Source organism: Antechinus flavipes, chromosome 1, assembly GCF_016432865.1.
Source record: "Antechinus flavipes isolate AdamAnt ecotype Samford, QLD, Australia chromosome 1, AdamAnt_v2, whole genome shotgun sequence".
Taxonomy (NCBI): domain Eukaryota; kingdom Metazoa; phylum Chordata; class Mammalia; order Dasyuromorphia; family Dasyuridae; genus Antechinus; species Antechinus flavipes.
In genome coordinates, this window is record NC_067398.1 from 79,342,182 (window position 1) to 79,370,149 (window position 27,968).

At 35.4% G+C, this 27,968-nt stretch overlaps 1 protein-coding gene across 1 annotated transcript in view; it reads left to right on the top strand.

The window, feature by feature from the left end:
- The first annotated feature begins 7,338 nt into the window (after positions 1 to 7,338).
- The window catches only part of RFT1 (RFT1 homolog), a 56,780-nt gene continuing 36,150 nt past the window's right edge, over positions 7,339 to 27,968 (top strand). Inside the window, exons 1-7 of the mRNA XM_051984791.1 lie at positions 7,339 to 7,756; positions 10,458 to 10,543; positions 11,627 to 11,743; positions 12,184 to 12,373; positions 12,727 to 12,828; positions 15,802 to 15,936; positions 25,499 to 25,577. Of these exons, the coding sequence (XP_051840751.1) occupies positions 7,658 to 7,756; positions 10,458 to 10,543; positions 11,627 to 11,743; positions 12,184 to 12,373; positions 12,727 to 12,828; positions 15,802 to 15,936; positions 25,499 to 25,577 (808 nt within the window). The 5' untranslated portion in view covers positions 7,339 to 7,657. The remainder of the gene's footprint in view (positions 7,757 to 10,457; positions 10,544 to 11,626; positions 11,744 to 12,183; positions 12,374 to 12,726; positions 12,829 to 15,801; positions 15,937 to 25,498; positions 25,578 to 27,968) is intronic.

Sequence of the window (27,968 nt, forward strand, 5' to 3'; positions counted from 1 at the left end):
TTAACATATCAGTGACATGGAGAACTGAATAAATGTATCTCCTTTCTCTTGGTCCTTTGCTAAATTCTTTTGGAACTTAGCCCTCTTCAATTGGCATTACAATTTCAGTAAATTTTGCCCCTTGATTTGGGTTCAAGCCTGCAAATTCTTTTGAGATACCTTACTATACAATCTGTGACTCTCAACCTTTTGGGATCCCTTCCCAACCTCAACTGTAGTATCATCATTTTTAAAAATATATTTTGTTCAGTTCAAACATGAGCAATCAATATTCCTCCAATTATTTGTTTTCCTTTATTTTTGTAAAGAATCAGAGGTGAACAGGGAGGAATTTATGACCAAAGAAGAACTAGAGATCACTATTGACCACAACATAGAAAATTTTGATTATATCAAATTGAAAAGTTTTTGTACAAACAAAACAAATGCAAACAAGATTAGAAGGGAAACAATAAACTGGGAAAACATTTTTACAATCAAAGGTTCTGATAAAGGCCTCATTTCCAAAATATATAGAGAATTGACTCTAATCTATAAGAAATCAAACCATTCTCCAATTGATAAATGGTCAAAGGATATGAACAGACAATTCTCAGACAAAGAAATTGAAACTATTTATAGACATATGAAAATATGCTCCAAATCATTATTAATCAGAGAAATGCAAATTAAGACAACTCTGAGATACCACTACACACCTGTCAGATTGGCTAGAATGACAGGGAAAGATAATGCGGAATGTTGGAGGGGATGTGGGAAAACAGAGACATTGATACATTATTGGTGGAATTGTGAACACGTCCAGCCATTCTGGAGAGCAATTTGGAACTATGCTCAAAAAGTTATCAAACTGTGCATACCCTTTGATCCAGCAGTGTTTCTACTGGGCTTATACCCCAAAGAGATACTAAAGAAAGGAAAAGGACCTGTATGTGCCAAAATGTTTGTGGCAGCCCTGTTTGTAGTGGCTAGAAACTGGAAAATGAAAGGATGTCCATCAATTGGAGAATGGTTGAGTAAATTGTGGTATATGAATGTTATGGAATTTTATTGTTCTGTAAGGAATGACCAGCAGGATGAATACAGAGAGGACTGGTGAGACTTACATGAACTGATGCTGAGTGAAATGAGCAGAACCAGGAGATCATTATATACCTCAACAATGATACTGTTTGAGGATGTATTCTGATGGAAGTGGATCTCTTCGATAAAGAGAGCCTTAATTGATCAAAGATGGACAGAAGCAGCTACACCCAGAGAAAGAACACTGGGAAATGAATATAAACTGCTTGCAATTTTGTTTTTCTTCCCGGGTTATTTATACCTTCTGAATCCAGTTCTCCCTGTTTGAAACTGTTCGGTTCTGCAAACATATATTGTATCTAGGTTATACTGCAACCCATTCAACATGTAAAGAACTGCTTGCCATCTGGGGGAAGGGATGGAGGGAGGGAGGGGAAAAATCGGAACAGAAATGAATGCAAGGGATGTAAAAAATTACCCTGGCATACGTTCTATCAATAAAAAGATATTAAAATTAAAAAAAAAAAAAGAATCAGAGGTAAGCAGAGAGAATAGGCAAAGAGTACAGGCTGTGCAATGGGATAGCAATGGAGGATGCAATGGAGGAAATGGCAAAGAGGCCAATTTTGCTGGAATGCAGAATATGGGAGGAAAAGCAATCAATCTGGAAAGATAAAATGAATCCAGATAGTAAAGATCTAAATCTCAAGACAAAGACAAGATAACAATACCTATTTCACATCTTTCTAATAAATTTATGTGGTGTTGTATATTATAATTATCTGCATTTATATCTTGCCAAGCTGTAAAATGTTTTCAACTTTTTATTTCAATTAACAAGCACTTATTTTTTGTCCTTTTTACCTTCCTTCTCCATTGGAAAAGCACAAACTTGGTTAAAATATATGTCTTTTTTCATATATATAAAATATATATACATGTATATGGAAAATCAAGCAAAACAAATTCCCACATTGGTCATATCCAAAAATGTGTCTTATTATGCATCTTGAGTCCATCACTTCTCTGTCACGGTAGCGTTTCTCATTATCTATCCTCTGGTATTGTGGCTGATCACTACATTGCTCAACTAGTATCCCCACAATGTTCAAGAATCTAGAAAAATGTATCCAACTCCTTTGAGGGCTCCCTAAGATAGTTTTTTTTTAAATATGAACAAGAGTGTACAGCATGAGAAGGTGTAAAGTCTTATAATTTATTACCTTTTCAGTATTTTCTCTATGAAGACATGCTCAGCCCTTGGACCCTTCAATCTGTCTGTATCTAGTTTGCCTCTGATCATGTTGATGGTTCTTAAATTCAGTGTTATCGCATTCTGAATGATTTCTTGTTCAACTCCTGTTGGCTCATTCTGGATGATGAAATCTCCTAGGTTGTGGCTGCTCATAATCAAGGAACTTTGACTATAGGTTCATAGTCAGGTTCAATCTGAATCTGATAGGTTCAATCTAGCATAGCTATACAAAACTCGGGGGTAATGGTGGTTTGGGGAAAGGGAGAACATTGCTTTGAACTGCAGTATTTTTGCACCAATCCAAACTTTAATCTGCCTGGTTCAAACGCTGGTATCAACTGGGATCACCTAGTCCCCAGGGTTTATTCAAACCCAATTCTCCTCCTACTTCTCTGATTTCCCTTCAGTTTTTTTGTTTTGTTTTGTTTTTTTTTGCTGGATTTTCATGAAAGTCACACCTGCTAGTCATGGATCTCCAAGGGTCTATCCTGAATTTTCTTCCTTTTTCCCTCTCTATATTTTATTTAGTGATCTCATCAGACAGGTTTCAATGATCATCTGTATGTAGATGATTCTTAAATCTATATTTGTCCAGTGGCTCTCTTCAACAGTGAGATGATTCACTCTCTTTTCAATGATCTTGTTATGAAGAGAGCCACCTACACCCAGAGAGAGGACTGTAGGAATTGAGTATGGTTCACAACATAGCATTTTCACTCTTGTTGTTTCCTTGCATTTTATTTTCCTTCTCATTTTTTTCCCAGTTTGATTTGATTTTTCTTGTGCGAAAGATAATTGTATTTGTATGTATGCAGATATTGGGTTTAACATACACTTCTACCATGTTTAACAAATATTGGACTACTTGCTATCAAGGGGAGGGGTGGGAGAAGGGGTGGGAATTGGAATACAAGATTTTGCAAGGATTAATGTCAAAGAATTATCCATGCATATGTTTTGAAAAATAAAAAGCGTTATTTTTTTAAAAATCTGTTTGTCCAACTCTTACTTCTTTATTGACTTTGAGTCACATCTTCAGCTGCCTATTGGACATCTCATACTGACATACAGTATGTCAACTTAAACTCAACATGTCCAAAATTGAACTCTGTATCTTCCTACTCCCCACACTCTCCCCTCCTTCTAATTAATCTCTTGCTATCAAGAGTAGCACAGTCTTCCCAGTCACCTAGGCTGGAAACTTAGGTGTCATCTTTGACTTCTCTTTTTCATTTACCTACCATATCCAATTAGTTGTCATGTTCTGAACATTCTGCCATCATAACATCTCATAAATCACTCCTTTTCTCTGAAACTGCCACCACTCTTGTGCATCCTCTCATGCTTGAATTATGACAATATTCTGGTAGCTTTTTTGTCTTTCATAAGTGTCTCCCCATTCCAGTGATACTCTACTTAGTTATCAAGTTGATCTTCGGGAAGCACAGATCTCCTTACTCCTCCCCCTCTCCTTTTTTACTTCTATATTTAAATATGAAATTCTTTGTTTGGTCTTTAAAGCCCTTTATAACCTGACATCTTCCTATATTTTCAGTCTTTTATACCTTACCCTTTATCTTGTACTATTGATTCATGATTCTCATTACTCCTTCTCACACTATCTCTTAATTCAAAGCATTTTCTCTGGCTGCCCTTATGCCTGAAATTCTCTCTCTCCTTATCTCTACCTTGTGGCTTCCTTGGCTTAGAATCTCAGCTTAAAGTCTCATCTTCTGTAAGGAGCCTTTCTTAGTCTTCCTTAATCTTAGTGCCTTCCTACTGAGACTAAGATTAAATCCAATGGGATTCAAATGGAGCTACTAGACCTCACCTTAAACCCAAATCACTCTGGCTCTCACTGATTGGCCAACTATAGGTCCCAGCCCAAGCCTCAATTGGTTGTCATTTGGGTTTTGATGCTACAGAAAGAATGTAAATAGTAATTGTTTCTGTTCTGGCCAGAAACCATGAGAGTCTCCCCTTCCCAGTTTGATTTTTTTTTTTTTTTTTTTTAGTGGACAAACCAGGCCAATTTTTGCCTCATTCTTCCATGTCTTACATCACTGAATGGGTTTTGTCTCAGATATATTGAGATCTGGGAAAGACTATAGCTTAAATAGGCCAAGGCCTCCCACTTCATCCAAGGCCATCTTGAGTCATCCTGCTCTCTATCTGGCCACTGGACTTAGATGGCTCTGGAGAAGAAAGGCTGGTGACTTTGCATAACCCTCCTTTTGTGTCTTTCTTTCTAGAGCCCCCAAGTTGGAGTGACAAAAGATACCATGGTTTCTAGAGCCCCCATGCTAGGGTGATTAAAACATACCATGTTAGTGGAGAAGTGATAAAATGAGACTCTTGAGGATGGTGGGAAAATGGAATCCTTTATTCCCAGTTCTTTCCCCTTTTTATATCCTAATACCCTTTATAACCAAAACAACACTGGGCATGCGCTAAGTATATACTGCGCACCTGGGACCACATAAACAACTTGCTGTTGTATGTAGATTGCCACCGGGTATCACTCTGCTTCAATCACAACACAGGTTGTCACTGCCCCCTGACTTCTCAGGAAGGCTGAGAGTCATTAGGGGAGATGGGAAGCCGAACCAGACATTGTCAGTAGGTTCCCTCTGGCCTGAAATGTTTTATACCTCACCCAGAGTTCTCCCATTGTCTGTGACTCTCTACACCCTCCCTCACTTAAATGAATTGGAATTCACTTGCATGGCGTAGCATCACTTCCAAGATATCACAGTTGTCTTTGAGAACAAAGCACAACATCCACAATTTTTCCTGTATATATTCTATCTGTGGGCAACTAGGTGGCAGAGTGGAATAGAATACTGGTCCTAGAGTCAGGAACACCTGAGTTCAAATTTGGCCTCAGACATTTACTACCTAAGAAAGTAATTTTGCCTCATTTGACTCAGTTTCATCATCTGTAAAATGGTAAATCACTCCAGTATCTTTGTCCAAAAAAACCCCAAATTGAGTCACAAAGAGTTAGATATGACTAATCGACTAAACAACAACAATGTTGCTTGAATACGATTGTTTTCATGTTGTCCTTTGTTAGTCTGTGACCTCTCGAGAAGACAGAAAAAACCATAAAAAAAGATTTTTTTTTATCTGCTCATCTTTATTCTTTTCACCTTTCACTTCAGCACAATACTTGGCATAGAATAGTATTATGTGCTTAATAAATGTTTATTGATTTATATTACTCCCATCACATTACTACTCGCTTCTACCACCTATTATACCTATGACTCCATCCCACTTTATTCCCTCTTATTGTGGGCAGCTTGGAAAGGAGGACATTTATGGATCATATTGAAGGGGTACAACTTTTTGGGGAAATATATCAGTGATTCTGATGTCCTCTGACCTTAGAGAGCTATTGTTCATCAATGATTCTAAAGTCTTCTGCCTTAGAAATATAATAATATAGTGATATATTTCTTTTCCCTGGATTTTAGGGAAGATATAACAGTGATTTTGAGGTCCTTTAACCTTAGAATGTTATTATTCTAACAATTTGTCTGTCAATGATTCTAAATTCTTCTGGCCTTAAGATAGTCCTACAAATATTGCTGATTGTCAGAGAGATGATCTGCTGGTCAGTGATAACCAAGTTCCTGAAACAATAGTGAATAGACCACACCTCAGACCTACCTATAAGCCATAAAATTAACAAATAAGTAACATGAAACTTTGGTCTTTCTAATTTTGTCCTATAAATTTATCTTCTTTCTCCTGGTTTTTTGCTAAACCTTTTTGGAATGGAGCCCACTTCAATTGGTGTTGCAATTACAATAAACTTTGCCCCTTGACTTGAAGATGGGTTCAAGACTGCAGATTTGTTGGAGACAGCCCACAACACCGGTCTGCAATTCCAACCTTTTAGGGTCTCCTTTTGAATCTCAACAATATTATATCAGACATATCAGGACATATGCAGACTATCAGGTCTGATCTACCCAGAGGTCTTTATTTCTGGTTCTTCATTTTGACGACCTTGAATAACACCCAGTCCTGTACCAGGACAATATGGCTGATGACGGAGCACCTACATCCTTAGCAGAACATGGACTTTGCTACTTGGCACCATCTCACAGGGGTCCTCAAACTTTTTAAAGAGGGGGCCAGTTCACTGTCCCTCAGACTGTTGGAGGGCCAGATTATAGTAAAAACAAAAACTTTGTTTCTGGGCCTTTAAATAAAGAAACTTCATAGCCCTGGGTGAGGGGGATAATCGTCCTCAGCTGCTGCATCTGGCCCACAGGCCCTAGTTTGAGGACCCCTGATTATAGAAAATCAACTACCCTCATACAGAGATAGCATAGCCTGGTGGAGAGCTGACTTTAAGGCTAGGAATACACAGCTTCAAGTTTAACCTCTGCATAAACTGACAGGGTAGCTCCAAATACTCTCAGACCAGTGGATATCAAAATTTTGCTCATATGACTCAACACTTATTATTGAGGACCTCAAAGAGCTTTTTGTTTATGTGGGTTATATAGTTTCTTTATTAGGAATTAGTAGTCATACAGATCGCTATTAATTTTAAAATAATAAACCTTACATGGGTTAACAAAAATAATATATTTTTGTGAAAACACTTTCTAGAACAAAAAAAATTCAGCAAGAATGTAATTGTTTTACATATTTGTGTCAAACTCTTGAATGTCTGGCTTGATTCTCCATCTGTTTGCAATATATTGTTTTGGTTAAAGATAGCCGAAGTTATATGAAGACAATCTAGCCTCGTGTAGATATTTGGAAAAACAGAAGAGTATTTGAACAGCCAAGTCATGTTTTCATATTATTAAGAAAATGATTTTGACCGCAAGTGAGCTCCGCTAATTGTTCAGGGGACCCTGGTGTCCTAAGATTCTTTCGGGAATTCCTCTATATGTAAATTGCGGAAAAGGTGGCTACCCGCACTGGGAGAGACCCTCCGCTGGGAGCTCCAGACGTCTCTGAAATTACAGTCCAATGGCTAACCCAAGCCCTCCACGTGTCCTTGCCTCCTCGCCCCGCCCTCTTCCCCCAGGCAGGACTCCAGGCCGGGCAGCGGAGCGGGAAGAACGAAGGCAAAGAGGGGGCCTGAGGTCCTGGGGCATCTTGGCTCCACTACTCTTAGTCAAAGGGACTTTTGGATACTCTAGGTCTCAATTTCTTCTTTTAAAAAGAATGATACGACGCCCAACCGGCGCAGGCGCTCCATGGATGCTTGGGACCTACCCTCCTTCCCTGTCTTCACCAATCATCAGGCCGACCGTCGCGTGACGCCATCTCAGCGCGACAGGGGGAAGGGCGGGGCTTAGGCGGCGTACGGCGTTTCCTGGTAACTGTCGGCGCGGGGACGCGGAGGGGATGCGCGGGCCGGAGTCCCTGACAGGCCTGGAGCCCCGGCCGGGGCCGGAGGTTCTGGGCCAGGCCGCCCGGCTTGCCTCCTCTGGGCTCCTGCTGCAGGTATCGCGCGCCGCCGCAGGACAGCTCGGCCCGGCCCGGGGCATCCCCGGAAAAGCCGCGGCCTCCCCTTGCTTTCTCCTGTGTATCTTGGCGGGGAGGGAGCAAGGGCTAGCCCTCGAACCCTGGGTTCTGTTCATGGAACAAGGCTCTTTTGGGGCCGCTGGTAGCGCAAGTTCCAGAATGGAGTCAGGAAGAACCGAGTTAAGATTCGGCCTCATGAACATGTTACCTGTGTGACTCTGGGTCAATCACGACACGTGCCTCTGTTAACTCATCTGTAAAATGGGGATGATAATAGCACCGGAAGCCCAAGGATGTTGTGAGGAGCAAATAAGATAATAAAAGTAAAGCGTGTAGCACAATACTTAGCACAAAGTGCTTTCCAAGTGTTAGCTATTATACTTAACTGTTACCTCTTAAAACATCTAAATTGAAAGGAACTTTAGAAATCCTCTTGCCCAATCTTCTCATTTTATACAGAGAAAGAAAGGGACTTGTCCCTGGAAGCAAATCAAGTGGCAGATCTGGATCTCTGGACTCCCTTCTGAAAATGGGAAAAAGAGTTGAACAACAATTATAGAATTTTATTTTTTTTCCAATATTTTATTTTTCTAGTTACATCAAAACAGAATTTTAAGCACTTTATGTAGATTTTCCTCATTTGATCCTACAAGAACCTTAAAAGGTCTAAGCATTATTCCTTTTAAATGATAAGGAAACTTAGACTTGCTGAGGTTTCAACTTTAAATCATTCTTCCCTACCATCCTCATAAAATGGTTGTGAAAATCAAATGGGATAATGGATTTAAAATAAGCACCATAGATACATACAGGTTAATGTGAGGTTTTTAAATTGCCAATTAAATCAGATGGAAATAAAAAAAAGATTATAAGTGGAAAACACAACTTGGGCCATCCCACATATCTCTAAACACGTAAAAGAATTGAAAACCATGTTCGTTGTATTTGTTTATTGTTTTTTATCCTAAGTTTCATATCCAGAAAGGACTTTAGAAATCATCTTATCCTAAACCTTCAAAAAATGAGGCTGGAGAATAATTTGCCCCCACTGTCCTCTAAATGATCCAGTACTTGTCCAGCTACACCAAATTATCTTTGTTTCCTTCCTTTCATGTTCCATTTCTCTATTAATGTTTTTACTTTGTATCCTAAATTTATCCATCTTAACAGTACATAAGCTATTTTTATAGCGTACCCGGTGCAGTGTTTTGTGTTAATAGTTGTTTAAAAAACATTTGATTAGGGTTTGTTTCTTAGATGGAGAGGTACAAGGTAAATATTTAAAAGACACAATCAAAGAACAAATGGTACAAGTACACATTACCCACTGTTAGGGTGAAGGCATCATTTTCCTTCTATTATGCACATACACATCTAAAAGATTATACAATGATACCTCTTGCTTTCTTTGTACACACAAGTTATTTAGCTCCTGTGTTCCTCAAAGCCTTGCATTTACATGAAAATCTTATTTGACTTTGAGGATAGAATACAGATGCATGATTTTATAATAACCATAATGTTTCGTATTCTTAAAATGCCCTTCACTCAATCTTGTATAGTTTCTCAACTTCATTTATGGAAATGCTGGTGATGGCTTTATATTTAAACCTACAATTCTACAAATATCTATTGAGCACCAACTAGTGCTTCTACTAGTTGGGGGGGGGAGTAGAAATTCAGGGGAAAAGGGGGGAAATGGTAACACTTTTCATTTATATAACGCATTTAACTTTTTCAAATTGCTTTCACATCTGTTGCAAATTGTGCAACAATTTAACTTGATCTTGAATAATAACCCAATAAAGGAATCAGAACAATTATTTGCCCTATTTTACAAGTAAGAGATCCGAAGCACAGAGGTATGTGATTTATTGAAGAAGCAACAGATAAGTGAAAAAGTTATTACCCTTAGCCCAACTCATTATTGGTTTGTTTTGTTTATTTATCCAGACTTGTGATTTGTGTGTTAAAATTAGGAATTGAGCCCAGTTCTCTCTTTATGATAACATGTTGCCTTTCTCAATATTTTTTTCTACTATCCTCAGACACCAATGGTTCACTGAGGATTTTAAGCAACATTATTATCTTACTTATGCCTTAATTGTCATAACCTTATGAGGTTTTCAAAGTATTGATTTATTTCATTTTAAGAATGAAATGAGTTAGATCAGTGCCAAATATTGAGATAGAAAGATTGAGATATTCCAAATACCTATTTTTATAAATGGACAGTTTGAAGTAAAAACATTAAGTGGCTCATCATTAAACGAAACTGTAATAACACCAACCCAGTGATTTTTATGTTTCTTGTACTGAGTTGGCTGAGCTCTACTGAATCTCAAGTAGTGTATATATTATATTTATACATTTATAAATAGAATACAGCTTTTCAATTAGAGAGATTGCCAGTATGGTTTCCAAACTAGATTTCTCTTCCTTGCCTTCCTTTGTACCTGAAAATAATCACTTGATATCCTTATGATGACCTTTTCTATAAATTGGGAATGACATAAAATACTTTCTGGGATACTTTTTCATATCTCCTCACAGGAATGTTTAAGAAGAAAAGGTAAATCCATCTGTTTATTTAAATGATTTTAGTGAGATTGTACTTTGTTCATCTGAGAGCTATTACAATATGATTAAGATTCTATTCTGACATTTCTTTCTTTTGTAGGTGTTGTTTCGTTTGATTACCTTCGGTTTGAATGCATTTACACTTCGATTTCTTTCAAAAGAAATAATAGGAATAGTAAATGTCAGGTAAATAGAGACATGCTTTAGCATTTCCATAACCCAATGTCTCTAGTTGTGTTTTTCCTTAGATTTTAGAGCAGCTTGTCATCTTATTTCAGGAGTAATATATGTCTCTCCCTTTGGCAAATCTTATATTGTGGTGCTGTTTTTATGGTTTTTGTTTATTTGCTTTACTATTGTGGTAAGGAAAAGTCAGGATAATAGAGTGGCTGAGAAAATAATTGATTTTAGTTTGAATGACCATGTGGATTATTTTCCTTGCCAGCTGTTCTATTTGGTATGCTTTCAGAATCCCATAGGAAATTTGTGAAAGGGAGGAAGGTGATTGAATTATAAACATGTGTCCTTCTGACACCTGTGGAATAAGTCCTATGAGGAGTGGGATTTCTCCAGGGGAAAAAGATAATGATTTTTTAATCACAGCAAAGTAGCTAATATTTCACCTTTTTTTAGAGAATTATAATGAATAACTGAGTAATGACTGGAGTAAAATAGTCTCTCATTAGAGCATCTATAGCTCCGCTTTTGTTACTATGGCATAACCTTCCTTTGGTTTGCTAAAAGTAGCATATTTCTGAAGAGAATTGATCTTCTACCATGCTAACTTTTGTTACCCTCTCCCTCTATTAAGGAAAGGAAATCTAAAATACTTTTAGATGAAGGCAAAGACTTAGTTTGATTTTAAGCTCAGTAAAAGTTTACCCTTAAATTACATTGTACCAATCTCCTGCTGTGTATAGTTTGAATACCTATCCAGAGTGTCTATCTGATTCTGTCCTTCACTTCTTCATATTCAAAAGCATCTTTTTCCACAACCTTGAGGTTTTCAGGCTCTTGAACAGCTCTATACTTGCCTTATGACTTAAAGCTGATCATGGCCTATATAGGTGTACACAAAACTCTTCTAAATTTATGCTTTGTCTCTATGCACAACTAAATCTGGCTTCTGGGAAAATTCTACTGATGACAATGTCTTAACTACACTTCACCAGTGATTACAGAATCTTAGCTTGTCATAGTACTGGCAGTCTTAGGAATTATTATGAAGAAACAAGTGTGATCATACTTACCCCTGTTTTTCTTCCTTAGGTTAACATTGCTTTACTCAACTATCACCTTCTTAGCAAGAGAGGCATTTCGCAGGGCATGTCTGAGTGGGAGTACAGATCGAAATTGGAGCCAGACCTTCAACCTCTTATGGCTAACGTACGTTGTGATTTGGCAGAGAAAAAAGAGCTTAATCAAAGGAAGTATCCAAGTGTTTGAGAAAACTGATTAATAACTTCTACCCTATTCAAACCAGGTTATTTCTGAATCTCATTTTCACATGTAGTTTCTCAGAGCATCAGGGTGTGGTAGGAAGAAGATAAACCTGCTGTATATCTGATGCATTACTGCATTGTATGTTTTTGGGTTCCTAAAATTTTATTACTAAAAATACTTTCTGTCATTTTCACATATCCTGGCAGGTCACAGGACCAAAATTTTTCTAGTATTTTTAATTTTCAAGTACATCTTGGGAAGATAACATAATTACTTAATACAGATGAATTTCCTGTATAGATTATATTGATTTTTAAATATATTTTTATAAACATTTGATAATACTGAATTGCCTTAATGTAGATTTTAAATTTTTCTTTTAGAGTCCCTTTGGGTTTGTTTTGGTCCTTGTTCCTGGGTTGGGTCTGGTCCGAGATCCTCGAAGTACCTGATCCTAATGTAGTACCCAATTATGGAGTTGGAGTGGCAGCATTTGGCCTCTCAGCAGTGATTGAACTCTTAGGAGAACCTTTCTGGATCTTAGCACAAACACATATGTTGGTCAGGCTTAAGGTTAGTACTTGGTCTATTATGACTATATAAATAAAATGCTGAAAAGAAGGGAAAAGGTTACTTTGGATACAGAGGGATTTTTTTTCTAGTTCTGTACTTTAATGAAGTCAGAAAAAATGTTGTTATAGTGTAGGAATAGCCCTTTAAGTTGGATTGCACTCATTTGATATCTTTGAAGAGGGAGAGGCCAAAATTGACTTTTACTATTACGATTTATGAAGAACAGGTTTAATAAGCAAAGTAATATAAATAAGCATGTAAAAAGTTTGTGTGGGCTTCTCAGATTTTTCTAGCTGATGTTGCTAATTAAACTGTTGTTACCTAAAGTTAATCTCTTAAAAATATCTTTGCAGGTGATTGCTGAAAGTCTGTCGATAATCCTCAAATGTATTTTGACAGCTGTTTTAGTCGTGTGTTTGCCTCATTGGGGACTTTACATCTTTTCTTTAGCTCAGGTAAAATTCATAGCTTTTTAGTTTTTTATATTATAGCTATTTTAAAAAATTATCTTCTTTTATTATGTCATTTATTCTTTCATGTAGTTTATTCTTCTTAATTTAAACAAATAGTTTGTGTCCCAAGAATCTCAGAAAAGAAGGACCATAGAAATATTAGATTGTTAGTTATGTTATTATTTCATCTTTGGTTGTCACCTTTATGTTAATGAAATCACAGAGATTCCAGGTGCTTGCTTCCTGATAACATGGTATGTTCTGTTTAGGAACCTAACCTGTTTAGGAATTTTAAATAGGGGAAAAAGGGAAATAGGGACCTTGAGAAGGCTTCTTGCAAAGCAGGGAACTTAGAATTAGATCTTATTTAACCATTTAACGAATTGGTTTAAACCTATTTGAGAGCTGAAACAAGCAAGATAAATATGCCTTTATGTAACATACTTCTAAATTTGCCCATACTTGGGCAAATATGTACCAGATCTTTTATAGTGAGTTTCTCCTTTGAAAACTATAAGACTGATGGAAAGGGAAAGAATCAAAATGAATTTATATTTCTTTCTTGGGTTTTATATAGAGTACTGCGAATTATGCCAAGTTAGTTTTCTCCTCATCTTAAATCATATCTTAAATAAGTTAACCTAAGAATTTTCTAAATTTATGTACCCTTACCATAATATTTTTCTTAGTGTGCATTCTGATTTTATTAATTTTAGATCTTAAACTTATCACGCAAGCTTTTGACTAGTATATGGAAAGACACCTTATTATAACATTTTGAATAATGATTTCAATTTATATTGTAAAATGGCAAAGTATTGGGTTTAATTCAGAAAACATTCATTAAGCATTTGCCTCATGCAAGGCACCATGCTCCTGAAGTTATAGAAATTTGGTAACTATGTAAGCTAAAATTATGTTTTTTAAAAAATATCCCTTGTATCTTGGCTTTATAATTCATACTTAATAGACATAGAAAATTACAAAAATAAAAAGCTAAGTTCGATAAAAATTAAAAATTGAACAGTTATCAGTTTTGAAAAAAGGAAAATTAGTGGTCCAAAATGAGAGTCTTTGACCAATTGAATCAATGTTAGATTCATTAGAATCACTCTTATACTTCATGAAGTAATAGCTGACTTCTGAATCCCAAGAAAATACTTTTTTGACCATAATTGACCAAGAACCATATATAATATTGTACATAAGGATAAAATAAAAGAATTTGAAGGACATGAATATAGAACACAGAAGATGACTCTCTGGCAACTGTCTTCCTGACCATCTTCACCCTTCTTCAAGTTCTCACTTAAGATCCAGTTTTTCAACAAAGTCTGTTTAACCATTATAGCCCCTGGTGAGCTCTGATCTTCTCAGAACTGTAGCATGGATTGTCTGTCAATCATTTGGCACCTATTATATATTACTTTATAATTTAGTTTGTAATCTTTTCAACAGATATGAGCTCTGATTCCCCAATCTGTACCTTTTCCTGTTTGTATTGTCCACAGTCTCTGCCCTAAGACTCTGTATATAGTAGGTGTTTAATAAATATTTGTTGATAGTTTGCTTGGTCATGCTTGACTGGAAAAGGCAAAGCTTTAGTACTATCTTTTGTTTTTCACAGTTTTATGATGCAGTTCCTTGAATAGCTCTCTCATTTGGGACCACACCCTGGTACATAAAGCTATTTTTAGGGAAGGCATATTCTTGCTTGTTTCAGTCCTTGTACCGGCTGTGTGCCAATTCAGCAAGCAGTTAAATCAGACCGCGTTCTAAGTTCACTGCTTTACAGGAAGTCTTCTCCGGATCCCGATTTTCTTTTCTCCCCTGCTTAAAATTCCTTTCAGGGATTTTGACAGGTTGCTCTGTAAGTCCAGGTAGAACCCTCAGACTTCAGAATAGCGGTGGAACATATGTAATCTCCCCCATGCCCACTGTAGTATTACAAGCTCGCCTCCTTGCTTTCCTCAAGCAGACTGTCTTACTCGTTCCCAAGTGTTAGCAGCAAATACACAGTAATGAAAATACATTATATATGAAGTATTCATGGACTTTGCCCACTTCTCTGTGGTTCCTGGCCAAGGAAAGTTGCTGCCTGAGCACTTAGGATACTTTGAATAAAACTCCAGCGTTCTCCAAGGGAATAGAAGGGCAGGAATTTTCCCTTTATCGTATTTTTCCCACGTTCAAACTTCTTGTCCCTGGGGTTCTTTTGGCAAGATAGGGTAAAGCAGAAAGACCTATTGTGGGGAAGAATTTTTCTCTTTCTCGTTTTTTTGGCTAGGACTTCTTCCTCCAAGGGGGGAGGAGGACCCACTGCCCCTCCTCCAGCCTGAGAACATAGCCACCCACCTGGCGGCCTCTGGAGCTGGTCTTTGTCTCCAGGATGGGTGGAGTAGGAGGGGCCTCTCTTATCACCTTCCTTCCATCCTGCCAACTATGTACTTGAGAGGGGAAAAAAGGCCTGGCAGCTTCTCTGTCAATAAAGTAGATGGGGGGTCTTTTTGTAAGCATAATTTCAGATTTCCAGGATTTATGGAAAGCACTCTTATAAAGGCAGCAGTGGTGTACTCTATCTAACACTAATTTAGTTTGTCTGTGTTCTTATATTGCTATGCAGTTTTGAGTTGTGCTAATGCTGGAAATTATAGTCCCTCTAAAGTTATTCATGTCATTTTGACTAAGCAAAAGGACCCTTCTCCTTGCTGTCCTGTCATGTTCCCATGTAATGTTTAATGTTGGTCCTGTTCTTTTATACTGGCCATAGAAGTTCTTTATGGAAGTGATTATTAATGACAAAATTAGATTAAAAATGTATGATCAGTGATCACTAGAGAAAGATTCTATGGAATCTTCAGTAGCAGTTTTATTTTTTGAAGTTAAATTTAACAGATGCAGCAATTTGAACTTACTTTAGTTTGAAAAACCATTTTGTTTAAATTTGTGAAATTAACTTTTCTCTTTTTTCTCCAGTTGTTATATACCACTATTTTGGTGTGCTGTTATGCCATTCATTTCATGAAGCTAATGAGTTCCCAACAGTCAACCAAGAAATCTCTTCCAATCTCAAGAATGACAGATCTGTTACCTCACATCACAGTCAATGGGGTAAATAACCAAAATCTATCAAGTTCATTTTAATCATGGGTATTTGTTCCATTCTTGAGAGATGAACTAGAGGAAGGAAACTAGAATTTGTTTACCCTTCTAATTAAGTCAGTCTATTCCTAATTGACTTCACCATAAACTGTGTTGGTTATAAAGTGACAAAGAAAGGGCCATAAAAATAATATTATTTTTTTTACTTTTAGGTCTGTCTTTTCTACTGAGTCACTAAAAAGCATTTACTAGGAATATTATGCTTATTATAATATCATTATATTATTATTTATATATATAACATAATATCATTATATTATTAGTATTAACTAATATTAGTTAAATATGAACAGTTCCTTACTCATTTGGGACATTTGGAATTGTAGATATTGATGTTTGAGAATAAAATAAATTCTTTTTCTATTCAAATCTCTATTGCATAGTTCACTTAAGTATTAATAATTGCAGTTTAGGAAATCATAAAATTCCAAAGTTTGAAGAGACCTCAGAAGTCATTTAGTCTAACCTTCCCCAAAGCACAATTTCTGTTTATACCATTCCTAGCAAGAGATTGATTTGGAGTTTCTACTTGAAGATCTCCAGTGATTAAAGAACTGTCTACACTTCATAGTGTGTCCCTCATACTCACCCTCCCTTCTCCCCACAACAGCCCATTCCACATTTGTTAGGCAGTCCTAATTGTAATACATTTTTCATTTATTTGAGCCCAAAAGTTCCTCCTTATAATTTCTACCATGTTATTATTTCTTCCCTGCAACTGAGTGGAACAAATCCAATTCCTCTCCTATATAACAGTCCTCAGATTCTTGAAGACCCCCTCCCAGTCTTCTCCAGTTAAACAAGACTTTTCAACTTAGCAACCTGTGCCATAGTTCTGCATCATATCATCATCTTGCTCTATCTTCTCAATGCTCCTTTTAATTTGCCGTAGCACATCAGAGATGGTCTCACAGGGCAGAAGTCAGACCATCATTTTTTTCACTGTGGAAAACTATGCTTCTGTGTACAAAACCCAAGATGGCATCAGCTCTTCTGAACACTGTAATTCACAGCTAACTCACAGCTTTCAGTTCCCTACATCTTTTTTCATACAAATTGTTCTTTAGCTATATCTCTCCCATTTTGTGCTTTATTTGTTCAGGGTTTAAAAAAAAATCTCAGTGACCTTATGTTTATCCCTATTATATTTCATTTTGTCATTTTGTCAGCCTACGATTTCACTTTGTCAAGGGCATTTAAAATCCTAGTTTATCATCTGAACCATTAGCTATCCCTCCCAGACTTTTGTCATTTGATAAGCATACCTGTTTATTCATCCATATTATTGATAAAATGTTAAATGGGATAAGGTCAAGCAAATGTGATATTAGAGAAGTCTATTGGTCTGTTAATCAAGTTTGAGAAACCATCTAACTGTACTATCATCAGGTTCACTTGTTTCTCTTGCCCATAAGGATATCCTGAAAGACTTTGTCATATTCTTTGCTGCAATGAATGTACTTTGTTGATGACATTTCCATTTTTCTGTTTGCCATGATCCCTCAATCTTCCAATAGTAGCTCAGCGATCACATTTGTAAATTCTTTCCATACTTTGGGATATAGTTACTTATTCAAAGTGATGTGTACTTAAAATGAAGGTAATTAGGTGCTCTGACCATTTCCTTACTTCTCTTGGGTTTCAGTTCCTATTAACAATTTTTATTCTGCTGTTACTGTTTTGAAGATCATTGGTTGAAAAAATTAGCACAATACAGTTGAATAATTTCTCATTCTGCCAGTCTTTTTTCATCTTCTCTTGTCACCTGCCCTTCCCCTGAGCAGGTGTTCTATCCCTTCTGTGTTCTTACTGTTGACTATTGGCATAGTTTTAAATAGTTACTTTTGCTGTGTTTAACATTTGTTGCATATTTCAGCTTACAATGTACATTATCCTTCTTAACACTATTCTTATAAAACTTTGCTACTCTTTTAATACATGCTCATGAATGCCTTTTTAAAAATCAGTTAGTTAATACATGTGTGTGATGATATTAATATCCTTCAATGGCTCTCTCATTTTTCAATATTAGATTCAGTTAAGACTTCTAGCCAAAATTTCCTTCTTGGTAGCCTCTCATCTCTCAAAAAATATACTAGATTCCAGAGGGGAAGGATATCTTTTGTCTGCATATTGTTTAGATTTTGCCGAACATCTTTTTCCTTTACTGTCTCCCCTCCTCCCCAGTTATTCTTTATGACAAGTAATTTTAAAAAATGAGGAGAAAATCAGCAAGACATCAAGAAAACCTGATGATGATAAGTACATATGTGGACTTCTACCTCTTGCTTCCTCTATTTTTTCTTTGGAGCTAAACTTGTACTTGCTATTTACTTTCAATTTTTTTGTCATGGTTCTATTTATGTTGTTGCAGTCATTGGTTATATTATTTTTCTAGCTCAGTTCACTTCATTTTACATTTGTTCATATAAATCATCTCTCTATATATAATTTTTTAACACAGTAATATTCTATTTTTTAATGCACTATTGTTTGCTTAGTCAACCCTCAATCAATAGTCATCTATTTTGTTGTCAGTTCTTCACTACTGTGAAAAGTGCTGCTACCAATATTTTTGGTGTATATGGAGCCTTTCTTTTTAGGAACTACCTCCTTGTAGTTCCTGCTTAGTAGTGGAGTCTGGGTCAGAGAATATCCTATCTCTCCTAAGCCTACTTAGCTCACTTTCTGCTTAGCATCTGATTACTGGATTCTACCTGTTCTATATGTGAGATCTTATTAATCTACTTCTCTAAAATTGGGGGATATGTGGCAGACAATGCCTGCTCTTCCCTTTTTTATCTGTCAAGAATTTTAAAATTGTATGATTACTACCTCCCAAGGTTCCCAGTATTTCTAATCGATGGTTGATTCCTCCTTGTTGGCCAAAATAAAGTCTAAAGTAACAATTTCCTTAATCTTTTCTTTCGTTGTTTCAAAGGAGCATCCTTTGAATACCTCTCCACATAATGGTACTATTTACTGCTTTGACCTCATTTATATAATCATAGCTCTAATCAGGTGGTTTCTCAAGGATGCTTTGGTGAGGTTATCCTCAACTAGGTCTGCTTTTCTTTTGCCATTCTCTCTCTCTCTCTTTTTTTTTTTTGGGGGGGGGGTCAAATAGCTTTTTTTTTTATAGCTTTTTATTTACAAGATATATGCATGAGTAATTTTTCAGCATTAACAATTGCAAGACCTTTTATTCCAACTTTTTCCCTCCTTCCCCCCACCCCTTCCCTGAGATGGCAGATTGATCAATATATGCTAAATATGTTATAGTATAAGTTAAATAAAATATATGTATACGTGTCCATACAGTTATTTTGTTGTACAAAGAGTCAGACTTTGAAGTAGTGTACAATTGGCCTGTGAAAGAAATCAAAAATACAGGTGGACAAAAATAGAGAGATTGGGAATTCTATGTAGTGGTTCATAGTCATCTTCCAGAGTTCTTTTGCTGGGTGTAGCTGGTTCAATTCATTATTGCTCTATTGGAACTGATTTGGTTCATCTCATTATTGAAGAGGGTCAGATCCATCAGAATTGATCATCATATAGTATTGTTGTTGAAGTATATAATGATCTCCTGGTCTTGCTCATTTCACTCAGCATCAATTTATGTAAGTCTTTCCAGGCCTTTCTGAAATCATCCTGCTGATCATTTCTTACAGAACAATAATATTCCATAATATTCATATACCACAATTTATTCAGCCCTTTTCCAAGTGATGGGCATTCACTCAGTTTCCAGTTTCTGGCCATTACAAAGAGGGCTGCCACAAACATTCTTGCACATTCGGTCCCTTTCCCTCCTTTATATCTCTTTGGGACATAAGCCTAGTAGTAACATTGCTGGATCAAAGAGTATGCACAATTTGATAATTTTTTGAGCATAGTTCCAAATCATTCTCCAGAATGGCTGGCTGTATTCACAATTCCACCAACAATGTTATCAGTGTCCCAGTTTTCCTACATCCCCTCCAACATTCTGCATTATTTTTCCCTGTCATTCTAGCCAATCTGACAGGTATATAGTGGTATCTCAGAGTTGTCTTAATTTGCATTTCTCTGATTAAGAATGACTTGGAGCATCTTTTCATATAGCTAGAAATAGTTTCAATTTCTTCATCTGAAAATTGTTCATATTCTTTGACCATTTATCAATTGGAGAATGGCTTGATTTCTTATAAATTAGAGTCAGTTCTCTATATATTTTGGAAATGAGGCCTTTATCAGAACCTTTGACTGTAAAAATGTTTTCCCAGTTTATTGCTTCCCTTCTAATCTTGTCTACATTAGTTTTGTTTGTATCAAAACTTTTCAATTTGATATAATCAAAATTTTCTATTTTGTGATCAATAATGATCTCTAGTTCCTCTTTGGTCATAAATTCCTTCCTCTTCCACAGGTCTGAGAGGTAAACTATCCTATGTTCTTCTAATTTATTTATAATTTCATTCTTTATGCCTAGGTCATGAACCCATTTTGACTTTATCTTGGTGTATGGTGTTAAGTGTGGATATGCCTAGTTTCTGCCATATTAATTTCCAATTTTCCCAGCAATTTTTGTCAAACAGTGAGTTCTTATCCCAAAAGCTGGGGTCTTTGGGTTTGTCAAACACTAGATTATTAAATTTATTGGCTGTTTTGTCCTTTGAACCTAGCCTATTCCATTGATCAACTAGTCTGTTTCTTAGCCAATACCAAATAGTTTTGGTAACTGCTGCTTTATAATATAATTTTTGATCTGGTACAGCTAGGCACCTTCATTTGATTTTTTTTTCATTAATTCCCTTAAGATTCTTCACCTTTTGTTTTTCCATATGAACTTTGTTGTTATTTTTTCTAGGTCATTAAAATAGTTTTTTGGGAGTCTGATTGGTATAGGGCTAAATAAATAGATTAGGTAGTATTGTCATCTTTATTATATTTGCTTGCCCTATCCATGAGCGTTTAATTTGTTTCCAGTTGGTTAGATCTGACTTTATTTGTGTGGAAAGTGTTTTGTAGTTTTGCTCATATAATTTCTGATTTTCCCTTTGCCATTCTCTTTTTATCTTTGTTTTTTAGAAGTAGAACAGTTAGTTATGGAGCAGCAGAGTAGAGAGGGGATTTGTACTTATTTTTTTTTCTTTAGTTCTTGAAAAAGATTAAAGAACTTATAAAATTTAACCCTCAGAAGCTTTTGAATTCTATTGTAAAGCTTTCTGTGAGATAATAGGTATTTCTTAAGCTTAAACCTATTTTATTTATATGAAAACAGTCAAGACCAATAGCTCTGATATATCTTGTCTAATTTCTTATAATTCTTTTCCTTTCATTTGAAACAGTGAGGGAATACAGCTTCTTCTTGACCTCATATTTTTCATCAGGATGGTTTTTTTTTTTTTAAATCACATTTAAGCAAAGAGCTTATTCAGTTAGATTTCAATGATATTAATCATGCCAGGAATCTAATTCACACAAAGTCAATTGTGAAGACACTAAGAAAGTTCTTTCCAAGGTAATGTGAATAACCCATCTATATAGTACCCAGCAAAAACTGCCCAACTAGTGAGGTTGTTGAAACTAATTCTTCCTTAAGGATGTGCCCACAGTTACAATATATTTTCAGATGGGAATGATAGAGATAGGACTATTTTGTCACAAAGTGATAAAAGCCAAAAAATAAGAGGATAAAGTGAGAGGTGGAGATTTGGGTAAATAACAGAATATAAAGTCATTTTACAATAAAAAATTTACTTTATGAACTTCTCTAAATTGATTATTTTATGGTGTTTTTTTTTAAGATTAAGAACTTCTATAATAGTTAAAAAAATTAAAGTGTATTATGTGTTTAGAAAAAAACTAAGTAGAATGATTACATCCTACTTTTTATTTCTTGAATCCCGTATTAATAACTTTAATGAAATTAATGAAGTTAATAGAATTTAAAATTGTTTATGCCTATGAAACTCAGATTTTTTAAAAAATCTTTTAATTTTAGAGATGTTATATCATGGCAAAAAAAAAAAATACTGAACACCAGCATGAACTCAAAGGCCTGTAAAAATTCTTTAGGGACATTTGGCCTTTATAGAGAGAATTCAGTTAATAAGATTATCCTCATTGAGAGAAGAGTTTGAGAGTGAAAATAGGCTGACTACAGCTTAAACACTTTAAGCCTCTGAAATATAGTTCTATGATTTTTCCTAACTTATAAATATATATACATATTACATTTCTTTTCCCAGTGCCTCTCTTTCTAATATAAAATGAGGCTAGAGAATAGCATATTGGTCAAATGCTTCCACCTGTAAGGTCTTGTAAAAATTGACATCTTTCCCAGAGGTTAAGTAGTACAAATCTTCTTCCTTTCTTTCTCTCCTGATAAGGCACTCAGCATAGCATGAAGAAAATTAAAGTAATCTCTTCTTTCTTTCCTATGTTATTTATCAGTGGCTCTAGAGCGGATTCCAATCTTGGATTCTGTTTTGTCTAACTTTTATGAACATTTTAGAAACAGTTAATGGTGAGAACATTGCTTCCAAACCACAAGTCCACTTACATAGAAGAAATTCGACCTTAAGCCAGAACTTTTGGATGAAATGCACTAAAGGAGAGCCTTAGTCATCCATCAGCTCTTTCGTTGTTCATTCCTATTTCACATTTCTATAAAACTTTTGAAAGCTTGATGTGCTCTGAAAGCTTTTACATTTAAATAGGAAGTTGAACTATAATTGCCTTAAGAAAGTTATTCTACAGAGCCAAAGTATTATAGTCATCTCCTGTTTTAAAGAGTATTTTTAAAATTTTTAAATTTTAATAATAGCTTTTAATTTTCAAAATACATGCAAAGATAGTTTTCAACATTCACCTTTGCAAAACTCTGTTCCAAATTTTTCTCCTTCCCCTTCTTTTTCATTCCCCTCGCCTAGACAAGTGGTACCAATGTATGTTAAGCATGTGCAATTCTTTTAAACATATTTCCACATTTATCATGCTACACAAGAAAAATCAGATAAAAAAGGGGGAAAAATGAGAAAAATCAAGCAGATAACAAGAAAAAGGGTGAAAATACTATGTTGTGATCTACACTCAGTCCCCATAGTCCTCTCTCTGGATGCAGATAGCTTTCTATCACAAATCTATTGAAACTGACTTGAATCACCTCATTTTGAAAAAAACCAATCCATTACAGTTGATCATTACATAATCTTGTTATTGCTGTGTACAGTGTTCTATTGATTCTATTCACTTCACTTAGCATCAGTTCATGTCTCTCCAGGTCTTTCTGAAATCATTCTGCTGATCATTCCTTATAAAACAATGATATTCCATTACATTTGTATACCATAACTTACTCAGTCATTCCCCAACTGATGGGCATCCACTCAGTTTCCAGTTTCTTGCCACTACAAAAAGAGCTGCCACAACCATTTTTGGACACGTGGGTCCCTTTCTTTTTTTTGTGATCACTTTGGGATATAGGCCCAATAGAAAAACTGCTATTTTAAAGGGTATGCACAGTTTGATAGCTCTTTGGGCATAGTTTCAAATTACTCTCCAAAATGGTTGGATCAGTTCACAATTCCACCAATATTGTATTAGTGTCCTAGTTTTCCCACATCCCCTCCAGCATTTATCATTGTCTTTCATTTTCGCCAATCTGAAAGATGTGTAATGTACCTTAAAGTTATCTTAATTTGAATTTCTCTGATCAATAGTGATTAAAGAATATTTTGTGAACCCATCCTATCACCCTAAAGTTTAATATTTATCTGAAAGATACTTACATAGCTATGGTGCTTAAGAAGGCTGATGCATTTGAGTGAAAAGAATTTTTTCCTTTAGATTTACTCTGCGATTTAACATCAATTAACAAGTATTTATTAATTGTGTGCTGATTATTAGGGAGACAAGTAAAAAAATGTGTTTTTAGATAATAAGTACATTAAAATATGTAGCATAAATAAAAAGTCAATATCTACCAATGTTTATATCACTCCAGTTTAAATCAATATTGTTCTATGCACATTGAGTTGCAAAGAGGAGGACCCTAGGAGGCTAGGTTGATTTTAGAGGGACCTAGTTTATCATTTGCCTTCTAGGATTCTGTTAAATGGATAGAAGCAGTGAAATTGCTAGAATTTACTTCCCTCTAAGGATCCCTCTATACTACTAGGTCAATAGACAGGAAATAAACATATTTAGGGCAGCCTGATCCTTGTGACAGCCTTGCAGCATTGACAAGTTTAGGGGTATGATGCAGAAAGAAGACCACCTTTATGAATGAATGGAATAGATAGTTACCCATCCTGTATGATTTAGGTGGTGCTCAGAAGACTCTGTCAATTGTAGAGTCCTAATGATACCTAGAATATCTCTATTAGAGATTCTCCGCAAGCTAAGCATTGCTGATTTTCTTGTAGGCCTGTTTTTAAAATGTAGGTATTTCTACGCACGAGAAATGTAACATTTCAACACATTTTTATGGGAGAAACTTTATAAATAGAGCAGTGTCAGCATACCAGAACTCCAAAATATGAAGGAGAAGAAATTAGGGAACAAAAGAGAGGTGCCAGGGGTTCGAGACAAGCTTCCCTTATTATTCTGGGGCCTTTTTTAGGAATGTTTGATGAGTGACATTGGTTTGCATATTGAAAACTCAATAAACTGTGCTCAATAAACATAGACCAATATCTGAAATATTTCTCATTACATGGACACTGAGATCAGATAAAGATCAGTAATGTTGATAGTTCATGATTTAGGCTGTAACTGAAGAAAAACTCAATACTAACTCCTTAATTTGTAGCATAAGGATCATGATTCCTTTGCTGTAGCAGTCAGAGGTTTTAGTAGACTGTGAGTAAAAAGCCCTAGGGCTGATTGGTAAAAGATCACATTGAAGTGTTTTTTCCCAGAGAATAAGACAGAAAATGAGCCTCCCCATTTATTAGAGAAATGGGGACTATAGGAGTGATGTAAACATTGCATAGCATGTCAGTATTGTGCTAGTTTTAGACAACTGTTTGTTCTATAGGAAAAATAAGGGGGAGAGATATATTCAGAAATGAATGTAATATAAAAACAAAAGCAGCAATAAAACTTTAAAAAACTTGTTTGCCTACGTGGAAGCTCACAACTTCACATCTATTCAATAGCCAAGAAATCAAAGTACTTGCTGTTTATTGATTGTAGGAAATGTTATATTGAATGAAGTATTGCTGATTTACTCTTGGGATCTTTTGAAATAAGTGAAGCAATTTCCCAACGGTCATCAATATATGGATATTGTGATAGGCTTCATCTGCCAAGATGGAAGAGTTCATATTTATAATTGATAATGGATATAATTTGGCAATTATTGAGTATCTACTATGTGCTCAGCATTGACTGAAGAATTGGGGAAGGGATAGAAGAAAGGGATTTAAGAACTTGTTTATAGCCTCAAGTAAGATATTTCTTCTTTATTAATACATTGTATAACCAAAATTTAATTTCCCTTTTTCTCTGTATGCTGCAGACTTTTGTTAATTGGAAAGAGGCTAAATTGACATGGAGTTTCTTCCAACAATCCTTCCTGAAACAGATTTTGACAGAAGGTAAGTAAAATAAATAGCAGGCTTTCCTTGATCTGTCATGAAGTCATAGTTTGATTTGGATAACAAATCAGAGGGAATTTTCCTAGGATTTGAAGTAACTTAAGACCAAATTAACAAGTTGTTTAGTATTTCTTACTGGAATTTTTGAAGTAATTTTGAAGTAATTAAAATGAAACAATAAATATGGCTTCTTATTTAACAATGAGTTCACAGAAATGCAGAATTTTAGAGTTGGAAGGAACTTCTAGTTCAGCTTATTTACACCTCAGTAGAAATTTCCACTAAAATGTGATCTTGAGTTACTTTAAAAGAGACATTGCTTTCAGGCATAAGGAGGTAATAGTCCTAATAAGTAGCCATTCAGCATCTTCTTGAAGACATCCATTATGGAGGAACCCACTATTTCCTGGCAGCTCAGGATGGCTCTAATTGCTAAGATGATTTTTCCTAACTTTAAACCTAAATATTCCCTTTTGCTGATTCTGGTTTTTACATCAAGCCAAACAGAATAAAGCTAATTCATCTTTTATCTCTTAGCCATTTAAATATTTGAAGAAAGCTGTCATGCTCTTCCCCCCACCCATGACTTTTCTCCTTCAGGCTAAATATCTCAAATTCTTTCAGGCAACCCTATTATGACATGGTTTCAAGGTTCTTCACTCTCTTTGGACACTTCAGTTAATCAATGGCCTTCCTAAACCATGATGCTCAGAACTAAATATATTACTTCAAACAGGGACTGACTAGGCCACTATATATAGAGAGAGTACAACTGTCAGCTTCTCACTTATAGAAGCAGTGCAGCCTTTTTTAATGCAACTCAAAGTTACATTAGCTTTTTGGCTGTTACAGCACACTACTAACTCATGTGTTTGTGAAATGGATATTTTGAATCTAAGTGTAAGACTTTACCTTTATCCCTCCTGAATTTCATCTGTTCCAGATTCAGAGAAGTGCTCCAACCTAAGAATATCTTTTTGCCTCCTGACTGTCATCTAGTTTTTTAACTACTTCATGTAAAATAAAGACTTATAACTGAAAAGAGCCTCAGAGATGATCTTATTCAATCTCTTTGTATATAAAGAAAGAAAAGGGAAATTATTTGTTCATTGTCACAGAAGCTAATTATTGACAAACAGTGGTGGAACACAAATCTCCTAACTTTTCATCCTTGCTTCCATTTTCATATTATAATGAGCTGCTAAGAATCAGATTTTTATTATTGCATTTGCATAGGAAAATGAGATTCACCCAAGTAATGAATATGATGAGACCCTAATCTTAATAGAGGCATAGCTAGAGTACAGACATAATAGTGACAAATTTATTTGTTTTAGATTTAGATCATTAAGCTAAAAATAGAGATTCAGGAAATATTTGTTGATTGATTCTATGACTTGGATAAAAATCGTTCTCAGTTTTATATTTTGTTTTCTTCATCTGTAAATTTGGGGAATGGATCCTTCTAATTCTGTGGATTTGGTGCTATTAACCTAAATAGAGATACTTAGCTTTTTAAAATTAAGAGGTTCAGGAACTTTCAGAGAAAATAATCAAATATTCTTTTATGTGACAGATTAGGAAAACTAGCACTAACACTTTGTAGACATGTTAATGAGAGTGTTGATCAATTTGTTTCATTTTAACATGGAAAATCCAAATGAATATTTTTGATAAATATTTTTGCTTATCTACACTTTTTCTTGTCCCCAGATGATTTATAGCAATTATAGTTAGCTTGCAGGAAGCATATTCTACCTGTTTTGTGGCCCATGTTTGTTTTCTAGATCACTAATGATCATTAAATCCTTCTTTATATGAGATATAAATCTACAAATTTACCAACTAATCTTTAACTGTTGAAAACATAACTAGAGCTCACTAAAAGAATTCCCTTCTGAATTTCACCTTCTTTTGTAAAATAAAAGAGTCGAGCCAAGTGGTCTTTAAAGTCTCGGGGTTTTTCTGTGCAAAAATCAGGCTTGATAATTGTCATATTATCCTTCTAATATAAAATCAGTCTCTTAGTTAACTGATTTACTTTTAGCTATAGAGCTTGTAAGTGTCACAGCAAATATGGGTATGGCTAGATTGTGAATCCTGTGCTTATTAATAAGTAGCTGTTATTGATGACACCACAAATTTATAAAAATTTTCATGTTGGGCCATAATTGCTTTTATAAGTCCCATTTTTGTTTTGATTCATTAGTCTCATTTAAGATAAAACACAAAAATGTATAATTTCAGGACAACAGGATAGGATAAGTGTCTGTTGGCTTATATGGGTTATTTTTTAAATTTGTGTTACCACTGGATCCTGAAGGAGAAAATGTGTTGTGTAGTCTCTGGCTTTAAAGATAAATTAGATTCTATTATAAAACCTGTATGATT